Here is a 19,629-nt window from a genome sequence, read left to right as displayed (position 1 = left end):
AAATATTTTCAGTTCTTGGAAATGGTGCTTGAATCTAGTATAAGACCTCTATCTTTGTTGTTAGATTCTCGAGTTTGATTTAGTTTGATGGTATTGTTTTTGTCTGAGAATCTGTCTTAACTAGAAGCACATTTCCCCTCCTGGGAGTAGACGCTCAAGTCCGACAGCTGCTCTTGTTTCTCTCAAGTGCATTGCTGCTGTGACAGCTGAATTTCCCTTGGAGATTAGGTATTCTTTTTCTCTCCTGGTATGATGGGTATTTGATTAAATCCTGCAAACTCTTTACATAGAGTTGTGACCTTATGTCTCTGGTGATGCTCAGGAGAAGTCAGTGGTTCAGCACTGACTGGTTCCATATTTTCCAACAAGAGTAGAGCCACTGTTTTTTGGGTTTAAAGTGAATCTGTTTAAGTTCTAAAACATGCATGCGGCTGGAATTGCTTTCAACTGTAGAGCCTGTGTGTGTCATCAAGATAAAATCTGAAGTCCTGGAGAGAAACAGAAACTACCATCGTGGCTGTTATGAGTACTTTTGCAGATTTATACGAATCTTCCATTCCTAGATGAATTTTGTCACTGTGTCGTAACTGTGAAGATTTGGCAGAATTTGAAAAAGGTAAGCCAGTGAGCAGGAAGTAGATGGTAGAAAGTTGTGAATTTACACCCCTGACCTACACACATTTGTAGTTCGTTTAGATCCTAATGAAGTCAGAGTTTGAAAATGGGTGGTGATGCCTCACAGCACCCCACCCGTCCCAGGGTCCTCCTGTGTTGAGTTTGCATGTTCTTCATATGTCTGCATGGGTTTCCTCTGGGTGCCCTGGTTTCCCCCACCATCCACGTATGTTAAGTTAATACTCCTATCAGTGCGCCAGACCAACACACTGCCAGAAAGAGTTGGTCCCTGAGGCAGAGGGCAAATATCATTATATTTATGTAGAATAACGATAGACCACGTCTTCCAGGAGTGTCACTTCAGCTCACCTCAGATCCAGTTCTTTGTGGGACTAGCTCCCAGTTGTGCTAGCTGAAGGTAGCATCAGACCCCGTAAGACTAACCTCACTGCTGAAATATCAGGATTAAATGCCCCATCACACTGTATTTACTGCTTGTGGCAGCAGAGGCCACTGTTGCCACCGCCCAGCTGAAGTTTTATTGTCTCGGTTCAATGATTTTGCTGACATCAAGGAATGTCAATTGGAGCCATAATCCCTAATCCTCCGTCTCGCTCACTTTCTCCCTTCGTGACTGATGAAGAGTTTTGGCAGAGCTCAGCCAATGGAGATAACTTTCCCTCCAATGCACATTCATCTCCCTTTCTGACCTTCCCTTAAAAACTGAGCTTGTACTTCGTGTGCAAACATGCGGCACTTTGTTCTAAGTCAGCACGTCCACATGTCCCTATGGCAGCTAAACCCTCCTGATTGACTATTTAAATTGTCCTCATTGTTTCAGTTCCAGTTAAGGGGACAAAAGAAGGGTAGTCAGAGAATGGAGGGTTTGTAATTATTCCCCCCCACCCAAGAGCCCAGTTAAAAATGACAATCCTAATAGACTCTTTCAGACCTAATTATGATTTGTCTGTGGTTGGAATGAGGTGGATGAAAAGCCGGTGTAATTGGGGGATTGGGCCTAAGCCCTAGTGGAGACGTTGAAGAAGGTCTGAGTTCTGCTGTTGTTACATCTGTCTCTCTGTCATCGGCTATCGTTCTCCGTCACTGCTGCACCATTTATTATTTTTGTTATTTCTGTCACAATTGGTCGAATCTTACCCCTCTTTTTAGATTCTAATCCTTATTAATAAAAGTGTGATAATACTTATAAGGACCTCACATTGAATTGATTTAATCCAAACCCCCAATTGTACCCTTTCAATCTGCTTTCTAGAATTCTGAATACTCTTAAAGGTGTCACACACTTCCTCTGCTGTGTTTGAGCATCACTTGTTCATCTCCACTTCCCTCCTGCCTCAAGAACCCATCCCACCCCACCCCCTCCTCCATTTCTGCCCCCAGGTACCCCTGTGGTCTGTTTGCCATTGGCCCGCTGACCCCTTTTCAGGGCAGTAAATTACAGCCATTTAGCTAATGAAGCAAATGATTAGAAGCTGATTGGGCCAGTGTGTGTTTGTGCGCTGCCTCATAGTGTTTGTTTGGTCTCAAGGAAGAGCATTCGCCCTGCCGCCGAAGATAAATGAGGTGCCTGGGTTGTGTGTTAGCTCTTGTATGTTTTTAGATGCATATGTGTGGCTTTTTAGATCCACACGTGTGGTCTCCTAAAACCTTGAGGCCTGACCTCCTGGTGAAAGGTCAAGAAATTATACCTTGCTGCAAAGCTGGACCCGCAGATGAAGAAACCACTCAGGATGTGCATTATCAAAGCTTAGTACTTTAACTACATGCAGCGTCAGTCTCCTTCTGTCTGCAGCGGGTGTGGATTATGTTAAAGCCATATTTCAGTGTTGTTGAACAGATACTTTTTGCCCTACAGACCTCATTTAGAAGTTTAAGAGCAGGTAAAACTCCTGTATTATCGGTTCAGGGAATCTGCTGCCACTACAGATTTTTCTCTCTCCCTGAGGAGATCATTAGAACCTGGCAGAGCTGCTGTGATGCAAGGCAAAACACAATTTATTATCACCAGGATAAAGTTTTTAGACTTTGGAAAAGACTTAATATGAAAATGATATTTAAACTAAGCACTTAAAGAAAATGTGATGTGACATGTGGTAACCACAGGATCCCAGACTTGGCAATAAGTGTTGTTGGTGAACTTGAAAATGAAAAGTAATCTATTTTGAAAAATGTCTTATATGCTTTTGAAAATAAAAGAGTCATCTGGGATAATCATTTCAATGTGCATTTTTTATGTTCTCATCCCAAAAAACACAGTAATTTATCAAATCAATGTCATTTAAGAAGTTGGTTTATTTTCTTGGTTGGGAAAGAACTTGAATTGTCTGGCTTTCCTGATTTCAATTATGTTCCATTAAGGCTTCTTTAATTAAGGAAAGTGTCAGTCTTTTGTTGCTGGTTTTGAAATCACACTTGGGCTTTGCAGAGACATCATTATTAGGGCCTGAACCTGAAGGTACTTCAGGCGAAGTGACCCAAACAAACCAGCTCACATAAAAGAACCACTACACTGGCCTAGATTTTCACTCTGCTGTGTCTGACAATTAAAAAATGTGATTGAGCAACTTTTTCCTTCACTGTGACTGTAATGAGTCGGTACGCACTGTGTCACCAACGGTCACTCTTACCTGTATTTCCGAATAAACCTGTAAAGTTGATGTGATTGAAATGTCAGCCATACTGAATGAGCTTGACTCTTTTGATTGAGCTTTTGAATGTGCAGCACCTCAGTATTCAAACGGCTTGTCTGCGTCAAGCTTGTGTGTATCCTCCTTTGTCACTAGAGAAGCCCGGCTTTTGTCAGGGTTTCATTTTAGTAATTAGTACATCCTGACATGCACACAAATGTTTAGAGTGTCCAAGCCAAGCTTTGTTGTCCGCTGATGCTGCAAATGTGTGTGTCTGGCACATTGCACACATATTGATTACACAAGACCACTTGCTAAACGGTTGTAGCGGCTGCAGCGTAGACTCACGTGATTCGCAGAGGTTTGCAGCTGACACACTGTAATCTTTCTCCAAGCTGTAGGCCAGCTAGAGACTCAGATCTATCGCTGATGCCTGTGCATAACTCATCTGTATGTTCACTGCTTATTTCTGTCTTGTTCTAACGTTTAAGATATAATCTGTGTGCAAATCTATTATAAAGTTTAATTATTTTGGTGTCCTTATACAGGCGCTATCTCTGTTTTAATTGGCTCACTTAATAATGTATTGAATGAGTAAAATCTAAGATAAGTATTTAACACCCTCCAAAACAAGTGTGGTAGCTAAATAATTGGCTTGACTAATTCTTATTCCACTCTGTAATTTACTCTGCATGGATTAATGTAGGTCGGTAGAATTCACGCTTTTGTTCAATATTTTAATTGACATATAATCATGCATTGCTTCATTAATGCCCTTTAGATGCCGTAGCCTATAAAAGGGTGATAAAATCCACAGTGGCTGCTCATGCTATGCTGTTGATTCAGTCATAAAGTATTCATAACTTCTTGAAATCTACAGTTTCCTGCTCATAAACTGCCAGATCAGGGTTATGCAACAGCTATGGGCATGTTGTATAACCAGTTGTGTTATCTATAAATTGTGAATCACAAAAATACATGCATGTAGTACTAAAGCCTAACTGTGGAAATGAGTTTTATTGTAAAATTTTTTTTTTGTCTAGAAACTGAATGTCATGCGAGCTTTTTCAAGCGAGTTACGCTGCGTCTCTTTCATCAGCAACCGTTAACAAATAGGTCATGTTGGCCACGGGTAGGGGGTCAGGGTTAGCGGGTTCATGCTGTAAAAATCATGCACAAGAATGCATTCAGTCAGACTCATGTGATACTGCACAATTATCAGACAGTCGTGATGTTTTACGAAAAACGTTAAACTCGATTTCTGCGCATCACCAGCTTGTATGAACCCCCCCCCCCCCCCAAAAAAAAACCCCAATATGCTGTTTTACAAAGCACAAACAGACGTGATCAAACACAAACACAGATAAGTGTAAACACTTCAACACACCGGATACAGCAAGGAATTTTAATGGAAAATGTTAAAATTTACATGCAAAATGTATTTGAATTGTGACAAAAACAGGGCCTTTCTTTTTTTCCCAAAGAGATTTCAGATGTCTCTTAAAGTCTCTTCAAATGCTTCCAGAAAATTCTATGCGGTCTATATGAGTGTTGTGTGTTTCTATATATTAGCACATAAAGTAAAGTGCTGTTTGACTCCACAAACCAAGCTTTTATTTTTCAGTCCTGCATTTATATGATTGAACCAGCTGTGGACTCAATTTACGACTGAAACATTATGAGGTTTAATAACAAATCTTAGGGCTTTATGACCTTTTATGAGCGTGAGTGTGTGTCTACAATTGAGCTAGCTGAGGCTACATTGTATGCTATCAGCTGCCAAACACCATTTAGCTCCTTCCAGCACATATTGAGCTAGATTTCTCAGAGATGACAATGAAACGGATTGAGTGTGACAGAAAACGGAAAGAGGGAGAATGTCAGGTTTTTTTTCTCCAGTAGTGGGAGAGATTGACAGTAATCCTGTTTGGAAGAATGAAAGCGACAGATTTTGGATTAGCTCAACAGCTAGAGGAGATATTCCTTGATTTCTAAGTTACTATTTTACAGAGATAGTAGCGTGTCTCCATAAAACTGTCAAGAGAAGTGGAAAGACAAGTGCATGACAGCGTGGCCTCAGTTAGATGCAAGCCTTCCTCTGCTGATAATGACTAGAACCACCACTACTCCTGGTATCTTGCATAGGCCTTTGCAAAGCTTCGAACACAAACTGAAAGAAAGCGGCTCAAAGAAAGCGTTTAGTTGGGGTCATACTGTCTACAGGTTATCGAACACTCAGGATCCTAGATGACTAAGGTTTAGCCTGATTGAAGGTGTAAACATCATTAAAGCCCTGCCGTCCTATGGCAAATCATTTTAACAGTGTGCACGTCCTTGATTGTACTCCTGTGTTTTGGTGTCTGAGTGAACATAACAATGCAGTTGCTATTTGCAAAGCAATTTACAAAGCTTCAGTCGGCCACCAACTGGGATAATAACAGATGAAAAAAAAACAGCAGCACAATCACCATTATTCAAAACCTCGAGTAACCATTTTTAAATTAATATCCAACCACTTGCAGTTTGGTTTTGATTTATCTGTAATGTCTTTGGTTAGAATGAGGAAAGAAAAATGTCGGGTTTTTTTTCATTAATGTTGTCAGTCAAAAAACATTTGTTCTGTGTTTTAATAGGTTCATATTTTGGAGATGTTTTTTTTTTTTTTTTGCAGTGCCTTCATCTTCTCTTTCCCTTTCTCTTCTGCTCCTCCACCTCTCTGAACTCAGGTTCATCAGCCCTGCCCAACAACATGGCCTACTTCGGAAGCTCCCAGGAGGAGGAGGACCTGGAGGAGGATGAGGAGGAGGAAGAGGAGGAGGTGAAGAATGGAGGTGGTATTCACTCCCATGGCGGGGCGAGCAGCAGCCAAGCCTCTGCCTCCTCCTCCTGCCACTCGACTCCCCGCAAGGGCAGGCTTCCCACCAGGCAGCCGTTCAATGGGCACGGTAAGGATGGAACAAAGGACGCCACGTTTTTATTACCAACACATTTCTCCTGTCTTCTCACACTGGACTCTCACTTTTTCCCCCCATGTGGAGTGTAAAATCATCTTCTTCCCAACGTATTCTCAGAGTTTAATGAGAAATGCAGTCATTCATGAATAGGAGCACTTTTGCGGGATTGCAAGAGGGAGAGAGAGGTCTGCCTCCAAACTGGTGTATAGGCCCACGGAGATCCTGTTGAGTTTTCTGAGACATGAGCGAGAGAATCATTGAAGAGGAGAAAAGCTGTGCCTTGTGGAGGGGTTGCGAGTGAGACAACAGGAGGCATAGAGGGTGGCCAGGTAATGATGTATATGCAGGTGAGAAGAAAACAGGGGGGGGGGGGGGGGTGTTGAAGGCTTATGCACCAGAAGAACTAGAGGATGGATTTGGAAAAGAGTAAAAGGCTTAGAAGTGTACCAGAGAAAGCAAACAAAAACAAATAGAAGCACAGAATGAGTCAATGGGTAGAAGTCGCTCAAATTTGTTTGTCTGTCTGCTTGCGTGTGCTTGTGCACGCACGTTTGCCGTTTCCTACGCTCCCACTCTTGTTTTCCACTGCAGAGACGGAGTCGATCACATGGGACAGCAAAGCAGAGCATCAACTCTTTTCCACCCCAATTAACACTTAACTTGCTAAGCTCTAACAAGGTGTTTATGCACGCACTGCAACAGCTGGCCTGGGCCCTTGACACACACATGCAATGCTGCGATGTAGTACACACACTCCTCAGGGTTACACTGATACAATACACATACACACTCTTGTACACAACATTAAGAAAAATTCTAGCTACAAGGACAATAAAACACCGCAGAAATCATTGTCAGTCACTCATTGTTCAGCTATGCAGAAGAATTACACAAGACGAAAGATTTTTTGAGGAGAAGTTGAGTAAATACACAAGTTTACATATTACTGAGGGTGAACTCACATTTGGTCTGCTTGCCTTGTACTGTTCTGAGGCTCGATTACCACCATTCACCTCCACCCTGCTTTCATATTGCTCTGGGTTGGTCTGTACCTGGCCTGACCCCACCTATGTCATCAAACTCAGGTAAATCCACAATAAAAGCCTATTGATCGTGCTCCTTTTGTGAGGAGATGAGGAGTTGCCTTTCTATTTTTTTGAGTGTCACGTTCAACGTCACTAACACAGTCAACGCATCGAGAGAAGTGACCGGTGTTGCCAAATGCACCAGAGTGCAGTAGCTTGTACACACTCTTGGTAGCTGTAGTTAATGCATCATGGAGGACAATGAGGGTGTTTCTGTTAGATTTTTGCTCTAGTCTGTTGTGGCTTAGATGGCACCCAAGTTTATGCTCGTTGTGTGTGTGTCTGAGATGAGAAGATCAGTTGCAAATGACTACATTCAACCAGGTTTTGTATCCCCACCAGTGACAGTTGGAGCCAGGCCAGTGAGATACCCACGTCCACTGCAGGGTCATTTGACCCCAATTAAGATTGTTCCCATCACAGAAAAACCTGGTGTAAAACGAGTGTTTGTGGGTTTTGTTTTTTGCTAATGGGAATGTGGGTTTAAGACACACAGTTATTGAAAGGTGACAAGATTGCACCCCTGCAGCATAGCCGCCAGTAAGAGCTAGGATGGCTAGCAAGTGCTCAGTGAGGTCATGGGTCCTCTGTTAACCGATGAAGCGGATGACATTCCCAAGTTGGACTCCAAAGCTATGTGTTCGCTTCTTGTCTTAAGGCCATTTATTTTTTCAACTGCGCTCTACCACTAGAATTTTTCCTTTTCGCTTGCTGAACTGCCAGATTACATCATGTCGCGTTCCATGTCCCAGCTCATTCAACGGTACTGCGCTGAAGACCATTCTTCCAATAACGCCAGAGCCAAAAAAGCATACCGTAACCGGGCGCCATCAAACTAACTGGACTTTAGGGGACAGATGTACTTGGACTACGGTACGGATCGCCCTGTGTGAGTTGGCCCGAAGTAAACAAGATTCTTAGACTTCAGTAACTGAGAAAAAAAATTTATAAGGGAGAAAGAGGTTTTTGCAGTGTGTGTATATCTATTTTATAGACTTGAACCCACTTTTTTTTTTACAGAGCAGTTGAAAAATGATTTTAACCTGGAGGCGCTCTTTCACAGGCAGACTTTGGAGACATAGAATCCTTCCGGCCAGGCGTTTCCCCATAAAACAAGGGTCTGATTTCCTTTTTTCCACCTTCCCTAACACCCCCCCTTAGTCTGTAGAATTGCCGCCAGAAAGGTTCAAAAGGTGAACGCTTTGCTCAGCTTTTTCCGCTGTCATCCTCTCAAGTGGAATGTGGAGGAGGAGAGAGAGACAGCAGTGAGACTGGTGGGATTTAGAGCGAGAGAGAGGTCCATAGATTTGCTTGCATTGAACTCTTGGAGAGCTCTGTACTGCCTTTGTATAGTTCAGTTGCCGAATGTATCACCAACACATATATATATATATATATATATATATATATATATATATATATATTCTCTTCTTTCTTACAAGAACATCTGTAGCTGCAGCTTGCAACATAAAACTGTATTCGTAACAGGAGTCCAAACAGTTGGACAGTGAAACCTGTTTGAACAAATTCAGGCTTGTTGTGTGCATGAGGACAGCTTTGTCTCCCGTCTTATCTCATATACCAACACTGTTTGCAAAGCAGCTTGGCGCCTTTACTGTGATATGCTAAATAAATAGATAAGGGGGGGAAAAGGCAGATATACTTTGTAGGGGACAATAGAGATGAGGGAGGTTAAGGACAATGAAACGGATGATTGTGTACATACGTAGGTGTGCACACAGTCAAGACTGGGTCATCGCTCCAGTCTTGGTACGATTTATTTATGCTGCGTGTTCAATATCTGACGCATGCACACAGAGAAACACCTCAGTGCATTTTTGCGGTATGCAGATTGGTCTCAAACGTGACACTATAATATGCAGCGGTGGCCACTCTCCAGCAGGAGCGGGGTTGTTTGAGCTCTTGAGAAGGAGGGAGGTGGGGAGGAATGGGGGAGCAGCTGGGATACAAATAGAGAAATAGAATTATTGAAGGAGAGACGTTTTATTCTGGGAGGTAAAGAGAGAGGAAAGACCCTACATTGTAGACTATTCATCAAGACTCCGGCTCTACCCCCCACCTTCGGCCATGTGCCATGTTGACATAGCTATATTAAACCCCTTTTATTAGGCTCAGTTTCTTGCTTAGCTCACTTCTTAAATGTCAAGATTTCCCTAATTTTTCATTGAGCTAGGGGCCCAGGAGACCTGCAGATGCTCAGTTGTGGTTATGAGTGGGTATACACATATAGTGTAACACACACTTAACACACTTCAGCAAGCAGGAACATGCGTCCTAACAACACATCTTGCTTTTCAGAGTTTACTGCTCGTGCACTGTAAATAGTCCAGTCATTCCTTCCACCCCTCCTGTTGATATTAAGAACGCCATGAAACTTTTAATTGCGCGTCATAAAAGCTGAAGAGCGCGCTATGGAATGTGTATGTTAATTGCTTCGCTCCTGTTCAACTCACTTAGCATCATCCCTGGGGGTTAATGTGGTCTACGTCCATTTTGAACAGGTTCATTGATGTGAAGTATAAAGACGTTTTCATACAGCCCTTAAATCATGCATATTTTACTGATTGGCCGCTATATGTTAGCCAAAAGCCTGTCACTAATGTTTGTGCGGGCTTTTCCACTTGGTCGTTGTGGTTTGGTGCCAGGAGGTTTATACACTATTCTGCACTACAGGGGGGGTATTGAGAGACTCATGTCCACATATTGGCATTGGAAAATGTAGTCCACTTGCTTGAAAAACATAGTATCTGTCTTATACATGTTATTGCTCTCTGATAGGAACTTTCCACATGTTTTCTTAGCATAGTTTATTTTTTTATTTCACTGTGGTTATTCTTGACCCGGTATGCATATTAGGAATTTATTGTAAGTTTTTTCAGAACTTAAGTATATACAAATGTAAACTTTGCTCATATAACACTTTGTATTCATTTATCTCGAGAGTGAATAATGCAAAGCTTGACTGTAGACGCCTATTGCCACACTCCCAGCAGAGCTGCAACACAGGAACTTCTTGTTGAAGATATGTCAGAGTGATATACTGGGAGATTACAGGTGAAAGGCCTCATCTATGAATCATGAAAATAGCACATTTGTGCACGTTTCTGATTTCTGCAACATTTCAAATGACCTTAAATGGGAAATAGCACCCATTTCAAAGACATAAATTACAACTTTGTGTTCTATACATAATTCAAAAGATATGTTCATGTTAAAGATGTATAATTTTACTCTAATAAATATAATGAGGAGTCTTTACTTTCCTCTCATTTGTGGAACAATGTATACTCTATCTTTTTAACTGTGCCTTTCGTTTTTATTTGTTAAACATCTGTTTCTTGTGGTTGGCAGAAGAATCTGTTTTGGCTGAAGTTGTAGAAAATGTGCACTGCAGATATCAACCTTGTAATAAATTCAGCAAATAGATTTTAAACTAAAACAAAATGTGACCCACCTTTCAAAATCGGGGTTTTGACAATAACTGGAAATGATCTTTAACTGAACATCTTTTCATCAATGTTCAAATCTTCATGCTCTGTACAGCTTGTACAGGAATGTAGCAAGCAACAATATGAAGAACCATGTGAGACTGATCCCTGTTTCTCTCTCTGTCCTCCCTCCAGTGTTCAACAACCACAGTAAAGCAGGGACAAGGGAGAGCCCGAGGGCCAAGGCAGGTACTCACGGCAGGGATGCACCTGCCCCGCCACTGCCACCTCCTCCACCTCCACCACCGCCCCTCCTGAGGGAGCGCAGCGAGCGAGCAGAGGCACGGGAGCACGCTAGGATGCAGCAGGCCTTGGCCAGCAGTCGTGGCACAGCCAACGGGCTGCCACCGAGGAGAGCCACTGAGGAGCTACGCAAGCAGGTACAGCCAAGAGCTCCCAGCTATAACATGATAGAGCATTTAGAAAAGATGACGGAGCCAAAAAACTGTCGATGTCTCAAAGACATGGACAGGATGGGGTGACGGTTTCAAGAGAGCTTGAAAAATATCTACAGCAGGTATATGGGTTTCATTGGTATCTAATCTGAGAGATCCTGGTTTTTTGTCCTTCATCAGGCTCTGGAATTTCTCATCTGCCGGATCCTCTTGTCCCTTATTTTTCTTCCTCCTCTACTTTCTGTTTGTTGCCGATTTCCTACTTCCCCGGGGATTCAAAGCATCATCCTTTGACTCTCTTGCTTTTGCCATCTCCTTATCGGTTCCTTTTATGACTCTGCTCCTCTCCATCCATTGTGTCTGGGAGAGTAATGATTGTGTTTTGGCCCGCCGCAACTGCAGCTATATTTAGTCGTGCAGGCTAGGGGCTGTGAAAGCCTGCCTCCTTCTCTATGGCTCGTTTCCAAGGATTTGTGAGGTTGCAGGGAACCTAACAAAAATGAAGGAAGAAGAGAACTTTTGTTTGAAAACTAGCATGCATCACACCAGCTAATCAAATGTAAGTGTCCATTGAAGCTTCACTTTTCCTGTATTGTTAGTGCTCTCCTGCAACGTTCTCTCTTCTTTCTGTTGCATTCCAACCACTATCTTGTAGTAATCTGCTGCTGATGCAGACCCAGGCATGTCCTTCAGGTCTTTTAAAGTGGCTGGAATTGTCCAGTAAACCCAGCAATGAATCTCAATGAGAATGACTGCCTGCCAACTTAAACTTCAGCCTCACTTACTCACTAGTCTTTGATTCACGGCTCTTCTTCGACTCTCTTTCAATTTACTATTGGCACCCTGCGTGATTCTTTTGATTCCTCTCATACTGTGTATTTAGTTTTCCCCTTGCACTCTCATTGCACAGTTTCCCTCTTTATATCTCAGGCTCTTTCAATCTCTTTAACTCATTTTCTTCATGCTCCAGTCTCTCTGTGTCTCTCTGCTCCCGTGTCAAACTGACGGATCTTGCCCTTGACAACATGGCTCCAATCATTTGGAAGGATTAGTGCCTCCCCCCCTCACACTCTCTCTCTCTCTCTCTTGGTCTCTCTCTCTTTCTCTATCTCTCTCTCCCTCCCTCTCCAATTAGCATGAACAGTTTGTGTGTTAACATTGTGTGCTCAGGACACACACACTTATACACACGACCAACTGTGAAAATACAGGCTAAGCCATATAAAAGGTTAAGTGGTTATGTAGCCGTAAAAAGAACTAGGGGTTGTGTGTATAAAACCAAAGGGTAAGACGTTATCATAATTCAATTCAGTTCTACCTAATTTAATAGCAGCGTTTATCAAAAAATATAACGGGACCTTTTTTTTATAAAACAATGTCTCCATCCATTTTAATCAAATTAAGAAAAGTGGAGCTGTCAGCAATGCAGCTGTGTGGAGCAGAAGACGCAGGTGGGATGTGAAGGGTCAGAACGTTTTGCATCATTTAGGAATAAAACTTTGTTGCGTTATGGTCGTCAGGCATTCTACTGAATGATTCCAAAAATGACAACATGATGAGGTTCTTTCTAATCTGGCTCTTTGACCAGCTAACTAATGCAAACTAATATGTAGATCTCTCCAAGTCAGGCGTTCGCATTCTGTGTATTATTAGTGGCGGGCTGTAGTGACCTTTCTTTAGCTGCTTAAAAGTCAACCTGCCCTGGGCTGCATTGTAGCGCACCCTAATAAGACAGCAGAGGGGAAAGGGGGCTTAAGCCGGATTTATGCCTTGCCGTTGAGGTGTTCTGGCAGTCGCGCAGTAAATGACTCCGCCATTGGATTTGATTTATAGTTCAGCAAAGGCTTTAACCCGTTGATTTTCTTCGTAGCGTCAGTGGATTCATTGTTATGCCTCTGTCATACACGTTTATGATGAGAAACAGAGACAAAACTGACCAGTTACATTTCTTGCGGTCCACATGTGGTGTTTTTGTTGCCCTTGGTGTTTCGTGGCTATGGAACCTTTTCAAAATCCTCACAAAGCAGGATCCATCTGGCTGTGAGCGCTGGTGAACAGGACTGTGTTAGGGGAAGAGAATACCAGTCTGTATGTCCCCTCCCCGACAGTCAGCAGAGCTGTGCAAGGGTTAAACTCTCTCCCGTCATCTTCTATCCTCTGGCTGGCCTTTTCTGGCTCGTTCTCTCTTTCTCCTCCTTTCTTATTTTCAGGGACAGCTCCTGCAGATGTTGCCTGTTAAAAATCTTCCTGTCAGGACTCAGCTGGGCTATAGCAACACATGATGTCATCTAGACCCACCTCCGTCTCTTTCCCCTCCCTCTCTGTCTCTCCCTCCTCCCGTTTACGTGCAACCAAAATCCGCTGCAGCCTCCGGCTGCCTCCCTTTGAATGTGTGTTCTGTTTCCCTCTTTGCTTCATTGTCTTTCTTTCCTTATTTCTTTGAATATTCTGTGTATTTTTTCTTCCTGACTTTCCTGCCATCCTCAGAACAGAGGGGCAGACTTGCAGTCCTCATCAGGAGAACAGGTCCACTGAGCCCTCCTGTGGTGGCAATTGCTCATGACAATGTGCCCATGGATTCAACGCTTTGTCAGCACACTGGCTGATGGATATGGTAGCCGTATGAGTACCTGCTGCCATAGCAGTTATTACTTTAGCATTGGCGTACACCGTAAACAAACATACACATTGAACTTTATGTTGGTTGCTCATGGATTAATAGAAATAAGTATGTCTGAATTTGTGTGTGCCAAATTTAAAGGCAAAATTAGGCATTGTGACAATGCTGGCTGCACAGCCCTCATTTATCTTCTCATACTGTTCAAAATTTCTTTCATAATTTTCCTCTTCACACTCCTGCTCCTTCTCCTCATCAATGCTCCCCTTTTCCTCCCTCTTTCCCTGTCACCTCATGTTTGTGTGTGTGTGTGTGTGTGTGTGTGCGCGCGCGTGTGTGTTTGGCGGGGATTGATTGACACAGGCAAGGTTAGGTTTCAGTCCCCCCTTGTCTTTTAATGGCCTGGTCTTTGTCGTGCCCCCCCACCCACCACCTGAGACAAACACAATACAATACATGCCCACGCACACACACACACACACACACATATGCACACAAGTGTGACACAAGAGCCCTTCAAAGGGAAACCTGTCAATGGGCCGGCTGTCACCTCCCTCCTGTGGCGCCCACACCATGATTGATAACTCCATATCTCCCATCCTCCCTCCCCTTTGCTTCTGTGGTTCATGTCCAGCTGGTGTAAGCAGAAAGATACACAGAAACTGAAGATATACAGTGCAGCAGCTAAATATCAATTCCATTTTCAATGTTTTCCAATAACAATCAGGGCTCTGTGCTTCTAATGTAGATGTCTGTCCCTCCTTTCTTTGCATGTATAATTTAAACACTCGAGAGAGGAGAAAATATAGTAGGATGAATGGAATTGCTGATATGATGCTAATACAACTCAAGTACAACTAGAGAACTTGACATCCACCTCAAACCCTTAAACTTATAAGCAATAAAATACTGATCTTTTACTTGGTGAGATATCCTAATTGTCTAAAGTACCTTCTTTCTCTCTCACTCATGCGTCAGATAGAGGGAGAAGGAAAAGAAACTCCAGGCAGCACAGAAAGTGGGCCATGAAAACAACGAGGAGGCGAGGAGGGGGAGAGAAAAAAAAAAGATATTCTTAGAAACGCATACAGGGGAAATAAGAGTAGAAGAATAAAGTGATGGTTAGTAAAGAGAATAAAATGGAGACTAAGCATGTCTTAAAAAAAGGCTTGGCCAAAATAGACAGACAGAAATAGTTATAAAAATTCAATTTTACAAACTGGTTTTCATCATGTCCTCGGATCAGTGGTAAATCTCTTTGCACTGAGGGAGATGGTGACCATGTTTGTTCCCACAGTTGCAGCCGGCGAGCCGGCCATGGAACCAGACACCGCTGTAAATCTCTGATCTTACAGCTGGGGGCCTCAAAGACTTCACACAGTCATTTCATGTGCATTTATACACTCATCCAATTTCTTACATCCAATTTCTCTCTTACATGCACATACTTAAAAACACACACGAAATTTTTATTCATAACACAAAAATTTAATTATAGTCTTTATGGAATTCATAGCTGAAGACAGTTTTTATGAGACCGGATGGGACTTTATTCCATCCCACTGACCCCACCTCCTACATCACACTGTCCAGCCATCTGCTTGTGGAAACCATGGAGTCACTCCGTCCTTTCTTCTCATGTCAACAATCTCTGTGTCTGACCTTCTAAATTGCTTTACGTTGGAATGTCCTGGTTTTGGTTTGTGCATATCATTTTCTAAATCTCAGCCTTTGTGTTGACAGCATTTTGAGTTGTACCGCTGGGTCTGAAAGCATAGCAATCTAGACGGTTGATTGGTTCTCTAATGAATAGCATAGGTCTCCAAAAATAGTTTTGGTCTCGCTGGCCAAATGTTACACTGCAGAGCTAGCACCTGAATCTTTGGCATTGTCTTTGTGTGGATACGCCTCCCCTTCATGTATCACGAGTCGAACAGAGATTATCATCGATGGGTGATGTGTCCCTATTAGTCTACTCAAACATGATGGATTCCAAGCATTCTAGTAATAATCTCTTTCTGTTGACCGTAGGTCTCTAAAGTGAATGGGCTGACGCGGGCAGGCTCGGCACAAGCTGTCAACGGTGCCAAGAAGATCCGCGACTTCCGACTGCCGTCCAAAACTGTGAAGAAGTACACAGCCACCGTGTCCAAGGGCCACGTCACCTACACCAAAGCCAAACAGAGAGAACTGGGCAAGAAAACCAAACTCAGCAGCAGCAACAAACACAACAGCGCCTCGGCACCATCGTTAGCGAACAATCACAATCAGCACAGCCAGCCAGCAGCCAGCAATGGGCTGGCCAACTCAGGAAAAGCATCGGCACCAGCCCTCCACAGCAATGCAAAAACCCGCAAACAGGTGCTACTATCCAATGGGCTGCACAATGTGGCTGCTGGCGCCCGCCTCAATGGCAGGCTAAATGGGCAGCGGCACAACACCCTGGCCAAGGAAGATGGGCAGAGACAGTCCCAGCAAGGCCATGGGGAGTGCCCAGGGCGAGAGGGACTGCGTAACTCCAAGCGCCGTCTGGAGGTGGTGCTCAACTCAGTCGGAACAGGGGCTGTTGAGCAAAAGGCCAAAACCCCTGGCACTGAGGCCAAGAAGGCCAAGCTTCAAGCCACACCTCTGGAGACACGCAGCAGCAGCAAGAAGGTGGCCAACCAAGAAAAAGCTCCCATGCAAACCACCACCCCTACCACTCCAGTTTCTAATGGACATGTAACTGAATCATCCCCTCCTCCTAAACAGACTCAACTTCCATCTCCTACACCCCTTACTCAACAATCCCCGCCTTCTTCTACACCAGCAGCCAACACAGAGCCGGTGAACCAGCGACCTAAGCGGGCATCGGCCGGAAAGCTGATGTTGATCCGACAAGCACAGCAGCAGCAGAGCAGGTCTCATGGTCGGAGCTCTTGCTCTTCCTCTCCTTCATCAGGCCAGAATCACTCACAGATCCCAAGTCGCGCAAGCACTACCTCAGATCCCCAACAAACCTCTTTCTCCCCCACCACCTCCTCTCTGCTTACTTCCACCAATAACCCTGGACAGCTCCAACCAGCAGCAGTACGCCCCGCTGACCGTGACAAGGACTGGGAGCGTGAAAAAGAGATGGCACGCCAGAAAGAACGTGAGCAGGAGAAGGAGTGGGAGCGGCAGCGGAGCAGGCCAGAGGGCTGGGCAGCACTGGGTGAAGTCCCTGTCTTTCGGCCAGTGCCGCGGGAGTTCCAGGACCCCCTGGTGTATTTGGACGCTGTGAGGGAACAGGCTGAGGCGGCTGGCATGTGCCGCGTGGTGCCACCACCGGACTGGCGGCCAGAGTGCAAGCTGAGTGAGGAGATGCGTTTTGTTACACAGGTGCAGAGGGTCCACATGCTCGGACGGCGCTGGGGCCCCAATGTGCAGCGGCTGGCCTGCATCCGCAAGCACCTAAAATCTCAGGGCATTACCATGGATGAGCCACCTGTCATTGGTGAGTGAGACAAACACGCACATGCACACAAAGTTGTTGAGATGGCTTCCTGAATTAAGCTAGCAACGAGCTATGTTTCTTCCCATTTTCTGCCTCAGAATGAACTCATACAATTGAGAACATCAGTTCAATCTGACCTATTAAAAAAACATTATCATTTAAGCTCTTAATATTCTAATCTAGTATGAGCAGGGTATCGTCACTCTTGTTGGCCTCTATAAAGCCACAACAATAGCAGGCAGTGAAGAAGCAGCACAAATATTACTCTCTGTATTACTCCACCGGATTTTATCTTCCCTTTTTATAGATGACAATAACAATATCAAACAACTTGGCAGGGGACCCGAAGGGCCACGAAAACAATATTTCCCCCAGATTGCTCTGTCACTTTCCATTTCTCACTATGACATTAGCACTTTATGGGCCTTTAAATGGTCTCAGTTTGGTCAGAAACTGTATGTGTTCTAAACCTGAATGTTTACGCACCATATCCATACTTTTGCATGCATTTGGATGTTTTATTTAGATGGTTTTAGTCCTCCACCTTTATGTGTTAGCTGCTTTGTATACAACTGGACTCAGATTAGCAAAGTAGCACAGTCAGTGTGTGGCTGTTAGCCAGAGAGATCTGGCTGCCAGTGACCCAGAGAGGAGTGGCTCCAGCCAGCCAGGATGTTCTTGTTCCAAATGACTTCCCTTACAGTGCCCGGCAGATCAGTTGAACATTAACAGTAATTTGCGTCCCTGTTTGGCACAATGAAGGGCTCAGATGATTCTGAAAGGTGATAGCTCAATTGGCCATTTCTAATAAAATGAACTGAGTTGCAGGAAATGGGGTATTTAGCCAAAGGAGCAGATGCTCCAAGATGGAATCTGTCTTGATTTGACTTGATCCAATTTCTGCACTTGCTGTGGACCAGTGAGCCAAAGTGTCTCATTTAGAACCTTTGATTGATGTGATGTTAGCCAATGAGGCACATACAGTTGGACAGTACCTGACCAGCCCACCTCTCTCCATTTCTCCAAATTAACCTTCTCTCTGCCCCTCTGCTCTTCACAGGTGGCTGTGAAGTGGACCTGTCACGTTTTTTCCAGCTCATCAATGACATGGGTGGCATGCAGCAGGTGATGGACCTGAAGAAGTGGACCAAGCTGGCTGATCTCCTGCGTATCCCTAAGTCAGCCCAGGACCGGCTGGCCAAACTGCAGGAGGCTTACCTCCAGTACCTGCTCTCTTATGACTCGCTCAGCGCTGAGGAGCGCCTCCGACTGCAGGCAGAGGTGCTGCAGGAGAAAAAGCACCTAGAGTCTCGCCGGGGCCCTCTGGAGGGTCTCTTGGACTCCTCAGCACCTAGTCCACTGGCACTGCCACGCTATGAGCCCAAGAATGGACTGGTAGGTGGTATGGTGGGAGGGGCGACAGGGAACCACCGCACCAATGGAGTGCATCACCGTCTGAAGGAGCTGGAGGCTCAGGTCAAAGCGGGCCGGCGCCGGCTCTTCGCTCAGGAAAAACAAGGCAAAGAGGACAGGCAGCATGGAGAGGAACATGAGGAGGAGGAGGAGGAGGAGGAGGAGGACAGGGGTGTTCTCAATGACCAGCACAAATGTATTTACAAGGTGAGGATGAAGAAGACATTTGCTGTTTATGCCACACATTTGAAGCATACAGACAAGAGGCACGTAAGTGTTCCTTTTTTTGTTCTGTTCTTTTTCCTGTGTTTTTAAATGCAGTGAACAACTCACATTGATAACTCTTCCAGGGTCATTTTTTCCTTTTCTGTAGCATTTTTTTTAATTTTTGTTTTAATGAGGTTGAACCTGAAGTGGATAGTATTTTTAATTGTTGCTATTGTTTTCATTTTTGTCAAAGGCGAATCCAGTTTCATATCAAAAACCCATATTTAAAGAAAAAGTCTGTCCTTCTAACAAAAGATTGTACATCCTAATTCACAAGATGTGATATACATGAGCCAGCCATCAGAGTTATCTGAGTTGGTTCTGTTTGTTAATTTGTTGGCACCATTTTCAAGTTTGTTTTAGTCTTTCGGTCTAACAAGCTGTAGATATGGACTTTGTCTTTTCACATGATAATTATCAGTGGGATGTTGGGGGTTTGGTCTTCTTGCTCCTAAGCAGTCTTCAAAGGCCTCGTCATTGAGAAGCCAGACGTCTGCCAGCTCCTTATTATCTGAATTAAAAGTAACGACACACACGAGGTGTAGCCTGCCCCTCTCATAGAAGCACCTCTAGAACTGTTTCCATATCTCAGTGCCACTTCTTATTAGACTAAATATGCACCTGTCCTCAGGCAGAGTTAAGCTGTGCGAT

At 44.1% G+C, this 19,629-nt stretch overlaps 1 protein-coding gene across 2 annotated transcripts in view; it reads left to right on the top strand.

Annotated features, from left to right (window-relative positions):
• jarid2b (jumonji and AT-rich interaction domain containing 2b) overlaps positions 1-19,629 on the top strand; it is a 109,322-nt gene that overhangs the window by 81,758 nt on the left and 7,935 nt on the right. Inside the window, exons 5-8 of one of the 2 annotated variants that reach the window (XM_086193133.1) lie at positions 5,990-6,208; positions 10,947-11,191; positions 15,855-17,298; positions 18,359-18,918. In XM_086193133.1, coding sequence (XP_086049259.1) covers positions 5,990-6,208; positions 10,947-11,191; positions 15,855-17,298; positions 18,359-18,918 — 2,468 coding nt within the window. Of the gene's footprint in view, positions 1-5,989; positions 6,209-10,946; positions 11,192-15,854; positions 17,299-18,358; positions 18,982-19,629 lie in introns of both variants that reach the window. The other variant, XM_086193132.1, reaches the window with a different exon arrangement.

This window comes from Aulostomus chinensis, chromosome 22 (genome assembly GCF_037954235.1).
Source record: "Aulostomus chinensis isolate RoL2024-O1b breed Wild chromosome 22, RoL_Achi_v1.0, whole genome shotgun sequence".
In the NCBI taxonomy this organism is placed as follows: Eukaryota; Metazoa; Chordata; class Actinopteri; order Syngnathiformes; family Aulostomidae; genus Aulostomus; species Aulostomus chinensis.
Note: the sequence above shows the minus strand (reverse complement) of the source record. Positions and strands in the feature narration are given on the sequence as shown.